General features: G+C 45.2%; 1 protein-coding gene across 1 annotated transcript in view; it reads left to right on the plus strand.

Moving 5' to 3' along the window:
- Positions 1-2,202, plus strand: part of Nfkbia (nuclear factor of kappa light polypeptide gene enhancer in B-cells inhibitor, alpha) — a 96,834-nt gene extending 94,632 nt beyond the window's left edge. The window contains exons 4-8 of the mRNA XM_013012239.1: positions 98-333; positions 663-873; positions 1,135-1,223; positions 1,342-1,602; positions 2,135-2,202. Coding sequence (XP_012867693.1) covers positions 98-333; positions 663-873; positions 1,135-1,223; positions 1,342-1,602; positions 2,135-2,182 — 845 coding nt within the window. The 3' untranslated portion in view covers positions 2,183-2,202. The remainder of the gene's footprint in view (positions 1-97; positions 334-662; positions 874-1,134; positions 1,224-1,341; positions 1,603-2,134) is intronic.
- The last annotated feature ends 4,673 nt before the right edge of the window (positions 2,203-6,875 follow it).

The raw sequence follows: 6,875 nt of genomic DNA on the forward strand, positions 1-6,875 counted from the left end.
CAGGCCGGCGCCCGCCGTCCAGGGGGTGGGGCCCGGAAAGTCCCTGGGCGCCTGCCAGGAACACTCAGCTCATAATAACCTCGCGGAAAACACCGAGGCCTTGGCCTCCAGAAACCCCGGCCTTGCGTAATCCCCCGCCCCCCCCACCCGTGGCCCCGCGCCTCCCAGGCCCCACGCGGCGTACTCACCAGCCCTTGGTGGGGGTTTCCCTCTCTTCCCCGCAGGTTCCTGCACTTGGCCATCATCCATGAAGAGAAGTCACTGACCATGGAAGTGATCCGCCAGGTGAAGGGAGACCTGGCTTTCCTCAACTTCCAGAACAATCTGCAGCAGGTGCGCCGGCTTCCCTAACGCTGGGCCCTCCCTGACCTTAGTGGTGCAGCTGAATGTAGCACCATCGCCCACAAAAACTTTCTATATTAACTGGCACAGGGTCTTTACCTACCCCGGCCTTTTACATTCAAATGAGCCAAACTTCCTAAACAACGTGAAGGAAATCACATCTGTTTGCTGAGGTCTTGATGACCTGGTTTCCAGTATTTGCAAACCCCTTTCCCTCCACCTGTCAGAGAGAGTCAGCATCTACAACCAGGGGACCTCTGGGACTCAGATTGTGGTTTCCTCCCATGGCTTATTCCTTCTGTTACCTCTTTCATTTGTAGACTCCACTCCACTTGGCTGTGATCACCAACCAGCCAGAAATTGCTGAGGCGCTTCTGGGAGCTGGCTGTGATCCTGAGCTGCGAGACTTTCGAGGAAATACTCCTCTCCACCTTGCCTGTGAGCAGGGTTGCCTGGCCAGTGTGGGAGTCCTCACGCAGACCTGCACCACACAGCATCTTCACTCCATCCTGCAAGCCACAAACTACAATGGTACGTCAGTGTGCATCATCTAAGGGCAGGTGATGGGAAAAAAGAGATGTACTCACTTAAGAGTCCAGACAAACCTAAAACTCCCAAGCATGTGAAAGGTTGAGAAGATATGTTTAAATGATGCCTGTTGGAGTCTGTTATGGAATTCTAAAATTTCAGAAGACATGACTATTTGTGCCAGAAAAGATAGGAGAAAGGTTCTTGCTTCTGGTGTGAGGCTTGCAAACAAGTGCTTATACTTTGAATCATTGCTTCTTCTAGGCCACACGTGTCTGCACTTAGCATCTATCCATGGCTACCTGGGCATTGTGGAACATCTGGTGTCTTTGGGTGCTGATGTGAATGCTCAGGTGAGTGTTCTATGTCTCAAGATGGAGTGAATCCTCCTGAGAACCATTTGGCTGGTTCTTGGTGCAAGCAGAAATCTCCAGCTGCTGCTATAAACATCTCAATTGCTTTTGGTTCCAGGAGCCCTGTAATGGCCGGACAGCCCTCCACCTTGCAGTAGACCTGCAGAATCCGGATCTGGTGTCACTCTTGCTCAAGTGTGGGGCTGATGTCAATAGAGTTACTTACCAAGGATATTCCCCGTACCAACTCACTTGGGGCCGACCAAGCACACGGATACAGCAGCAGCTGGGTCAGCTGACCCCTGAAAATCTCCAGATGCTACCAGAGAGCGAGGATGAGGAGAGCTATGACACGGAGTCAGAGTTCACAGAAGATGAGGTGAGTCTTCATGATCATCTTCAACATTCTGCCAAGAAATGGGCCTCCCAATTCCCCAGAACTAAAGCTACTCTTTATCATAGGGATTGCAACATAATGAGGTTCTCAAATTTTAGCATGCTGTACCAGCATCCCAAGAGTGTGTGTCTTCTGGTTTGGTTGTAATGGCTTACTTTTTTTTGGTCCTTGGGATTGAACCCAGGTCCCCCCTCACACGTGCTAGCCATGTGCTCTACCGAGCTACACACCCAGCAATAGGGAATGATGGAGGGTATGAAATAGATTGGAGTGCATTGTAAACATATATGGAAATACTGCAACGAAAGCTCCCTCTGTATAATTAAGCAATTTTTTTTTTAAATAGAGGACATTATAGGAAAACTGCAGCCTGTGGGCTTTATTGTATTTGGGTTCTAGAGAAAAAGAGTCCAAGAATACTTGGGTTATTTCCAGTAGCAGCTCTCCTATCACCCAAACATCGTTGGTGAAATTCTGGAAGTTTAATGAGTCTTTTATTCCTTTTGTTTTTTAGCTGCCTTACGATGACTGTGTGTTTGGAGGCCAGCGTCTGACGTTATGAACAGAAAATGTCAAAAAAAAAAAAAAAACATGGACTTGTATATTTGTAAAAAAAGAGAGTTTTATTTTTCTAAACAAACAAACAAAAAACCCAAAAAAATGTAAAGGGTATTCTTACACACCTGCCTGACCCCAGCACTGTACTGTAACGAACCAGCCTTTGTTGTCTTATTACTTTGTGTGGGAAAACAACAAAGATCATTGGAACCTGGAGAAAGCCTCTTTTGCTGGCTGTTCATAGCCAACTCAGGCAGAAAACTCAAGAGACTCCTTCACCACACCTCCACTTGTGGTTTTTGTTGGTTAAAGGGCCAGCCTGGAGCAAAAAAGCCAAGAGCGAAAGGCCCTGAATTGAAGCCCAGCTACTGCAGTGGGGGAGGGGGGGAAACGCCTCCTAAACTTGTGGGATGGGGGTGGGGGAGGTGAAGGTTATCCAGAGTGACGAAAGGACCACATTTTATTTATTTTGCTTTTTATTGAAGCACTCTAGATTTAGTAGCTGACCCAGTGTGGTGTTGGGTAGTATGTGGTCAAAAGTTACTACCTTACAAAGATTTGTGTTACCCTCTGTAAATTGTGTAGATAGTGTATTTTGTTGGTAACTATTTTGGTACTTCTAAGATGTATATTTATTAAACAGATTTTTACAAACAGTTATCATGATCCTTGCTTTTGGGCTGCCCTGGGACTCTGTCCTGAGTGCTCACTCAGATGGACACAGAGGCTGAGAGCTATGGGGAGCAGGCTGCCACTTAGTCTCCCAACAAAGCCTTGCAGGCAGCTGGGCCCCTGTGGGAGGGAGGCTGTTGGTAGTGTAAAGTGCTTGGAGCTGCAGTGAAGCTGTTTGACCTGTGGCTGGGAGTCCATTATTATCTTCTTTCATCTTAGACTATGTAAGCACCCTCTTTTCACTTTAGGGAATTCTTCTGGACAGGCAGAAGAAGCTTAGTTTGTGTTTATAGGGCTAGGAAAGATCTCGCAAGGGTTCAGAAGTGGCACTGTGCCAACCTCTGTTAGCAGATGCTAGTCTGTTAACAGATACTAGACTTGTTTTTCTCATTTACCTATTGAGCTGTATGTGAACACCACACAAAACAGCCCATGTAAAACACATAGCAGAGTGACGGGCATGTAGTGATAAAGGAAAATAGAAGCTTTTGCACAACATCCTGTATTTTACAGTGAAAGAGACCTACTAAGAGCCTGTTTGAGTCTACTTGGCAGGAGAGGCAGGTGATGAGTTTATTTAATATCTGCTTGATGTCATGCAGTTACTACTGATTCTCTGAATCTACCTGTTACTGTTAGTAAAATTTGAAGGATCTTTAGGAGCTCAGTCTACTGATTGTGCTGACTGATTTACAGAAGCAGATTTCATAAGAAATCAGTATCTTGTGAAAGTCCGGTTTAGATGCTCTGTAATTGTTTCCATCCTAACAGCAACTCTTGCCTCGGAAAAACACAAGGAGTGAGACTTTGTGGTATCCATTTATTTTATAGAATTCGGAATGGTGTATAAAATTAGCTCGTGATTAAGAAAACATTGCTATCACCCTATATTACACTTTTCTTGATTCACAAATGAAAAGTCAAATAAATATGATGCCTACCTCCCTCTAAGACCAAAAAGGAGTCACCACTTAGTGGGTCTTTCGTATATAAAGAGTGTTGCTGCAGACTGGTCTCAGCTCAACCATTCCAGGGGCTAAACCATAGCCCCAGTCCTGGATCCTGGAATTATGGTCTCTCTTAACATGGGTTGTCAAAATGCCTCAGACTATTGTTCCTTCTAGAGCAACTGAATATAGGTATTCAGGGCTCAAATGAATGCTGAGACCTCTCAGCTAAGTGAAAACAGTAAGAGATCAAAGGTTGGGAATTTGGCTTCCTCATTTGGGAATTCTATTCCTTCTTTCCACTTCTATCCAGCCATCATGCCAGTTGATTGGGTTGCTGGAGCTTAGAACTGGATGCACTTTAGAATGAAAGAGCTGTAGAAACATCTTCAAATTTCTAAGCAAAGAACAAAAAAGTTTTAAAAGGACAGGTGCAGTAGGTCACACCTGTGATCCTAGCTACTAAGGAAGCTGAGATCTGAGGATGGAGGTTCAAGGCCAGCCCCAAAGACTCCCATCTCCAACCAACAAAAAGCCAGGCTAGAAGCATGGTTCCAGTGGTAGAGCACCAGCCAAACAAACTGATCACAAGACCCTGAGCTCAAGTCCCCACTACCAATAATAAAAGTTTTTAACAGCTCAGTAGACTATGTACCATCATATATATACTCTGATGTTCTAGAAGCTAAAGTCCTGTCCAGACAGGTATAAGTTTGACAGTCTTGGGAAAGAGAGAAGTGACAGAAGAGGGAAATAAAAAGTCATATCAGCAACATCCTCCAATTTAGTTCCTTAATTCCTCCTGCCTGCCTCATCCCGCACAATAAATTTCCTTCATGAGTCAGGTGGACCAAGTCCTCCCAGAAGGAAAGATTTTTCTTTATGGAGACAATAGACTCCAGTCTGAAGACCTTGCCCGCAGGCCTGGGGATGGGAGGAGGAGATGAGCGCCACTCATTTGCTACTGGAAGTGATTTAAGTGGTCTCCGCTGGAACTGAGTCATGATATAGACTCTTCTGCCAATTTTTCTGCCAGATTTTTAGCCCTAGGTATGACTGAAGTTTCATTTGGAGGGAAAAAAAAAATTAGAGTTCTGGAACTCACACATAGCTGATAATGTATGCCATAATCCCAGGCCTGGAGAGGCTGAAAAAGGAAGACCATGGGTTCAAGGTCAACCAGGGCAACATACTGAGACCTCATTTCAAAAGGAAAAAGAGCTGAGGGTGTAGTTCTAGTGGTACCTGCTTACCAAGGTGAGGCCCTGAGCTCAAATTCCAACACTGCTCCCTCACCCACAAAAAGAGAAGAGAAGGAAAGACATTTGTCAAAGGACCATTCCTCAACCTCCACTGCCTAGTCAAGAACATTCCAGGGGTCTCCACATTATAAGGGAGCTTATGAAAATTGATAGTGTAGGTGTGTTTGAACTTGGGGTCTTATTTGCATTATAAAGAACTATTGTTCTGCAGACCAGAAAAATGGGCAAGTCGTGGTCTCTTGTCTCAAAAGAGTTCCTTGCTTAGGTGGAGAACATGAGCCAAACAACATGAACTGGACAGCTGGAACTCAGAATGCCTGCACTCAACGAAGTTATGTGAGGACAAGAATCAAGGGCATTACCCCTGTTACCTATCTATCCTAGTTATTTGAATATAATTGTTGTCTATTCTAGATAGTACCCTCCAGTGCTATTCTCTCATCCTGTGCCCCAAGCAACCACTAGCACCTTATTGATAGGTGCTAAGAAACACAGTAGTGTTCAGAACAAAACTTCCAGCCTGGGATTGAATCTACTGCAGATTACACAATGTATTTGTTTACATCTGTGGGTGATTATAGATTCCAGAAAGAAGTTTGCCACCTATCAGAATTAATGACAAATGAGTGGATCGCTGATGGCTCACACCTGTACTCTTAGCTAATCAGGAGGCTGAGATCTGAGGATCATGGTTCAAAGCCAGTTCAGACAGGAAAGTCTGTGAGACTCGTATCTCCAATTAACCAACAGAGAATCAGAAGTGGTAGAGTGACACTTTGAGCAAAATAATTAAGAGACAGCACTGAGTACCAAAGATCAAGACCAAATAACAGCATGTACATACACACAGGCACACACACACACACACACACACACACACATACACACTTCAGAGCTTAACAGACTCAACTTGCTATTGAACTGTGTAAAGATCTTGTTGAAATGTAAGTTCCCATTCTGTAGAAGAGACTTAGAAAAGTTGATCTTGCTGAAATGCAGATTCCTCAGAGACTTGCAAGAGCCCAAAAGGAACTGAAAGCGTGGCATTCCTGCCACCACTGGTATCTCCTTTTTTTTTTTTTTTTAATTTGGTGTAGGATGTTTGTGTGTGTGTGTGTGTGTGTGTGTGTGTGTGTGTGTGTGTGTGTTCTGGGAATTGAACTCAGTGCCTAGGCACTGTTCCTGAGCTTTTTTTGCTCAAACCTAGCCCTCTACTAATTGAGCCATGTTAGCATTATGCCCACCTTTGGTCTTCAGCTCCACCCAGCCCTGAGCTGCTCCCAGCCCTGAGTTCCTACCGTAAAGTTGGCCACTCCTTCTCTCCCCAGACCCATCTGAGCATGCACCTACCTTACTTCCTGCCCCCAGACCCTCCTGCTGCTTGAATAGGGATGGATGCCATGTGCTCTCTCTTTGGGGAAATATGGCCCCTCTAATAAACCTTATAATAATCTTTCTTCCATGCTTGCTTGCCTCCAGGTGGTCCCCTGGGATGGATGTGAAGGATCCTTTCAAGCCACAGTTCTACTTTCAGCTTCTTTTTGGTGGTCAACTGAAGAGTCTCTCAGCTCAGATCTCAACCTCTTGGGTAGGCAGGATTACAGGCCTGAGCCAGCAGCCCCTGGCTTTGGGATTCTATCTTTGCTCTGAGCAGTTTTCTCTGAAGTCAAGTCTATAGCTACCTTGGAATTCGAGAAGAACAGGCCTGACGGATAACAACTATGACAAGAGTCCTCCATCATTGCGCCACAAACAGTAGGGACTTTCTTTTTTTTTTTTTTTGTCAGTCATGGGGCTTGAACTCTGGGCTTGGGCG

The sequence above is a fragment of the Dipodomys ordii genome, unplaced genomic scaffold (assembly GCF_000151885.1).
Source record: "Dipodomys ordii isolate 6190 unplaced genomic scaffold, Dord_2.0 Scaffold16, whole genome shotgun sequence".
NCBI classification, from domain to species: Eukaryota; Metazoa; Chordata; class Mammalia; order Rodentia; family Heteromyidae; genus Dipodomys; species Dipodomys ordii.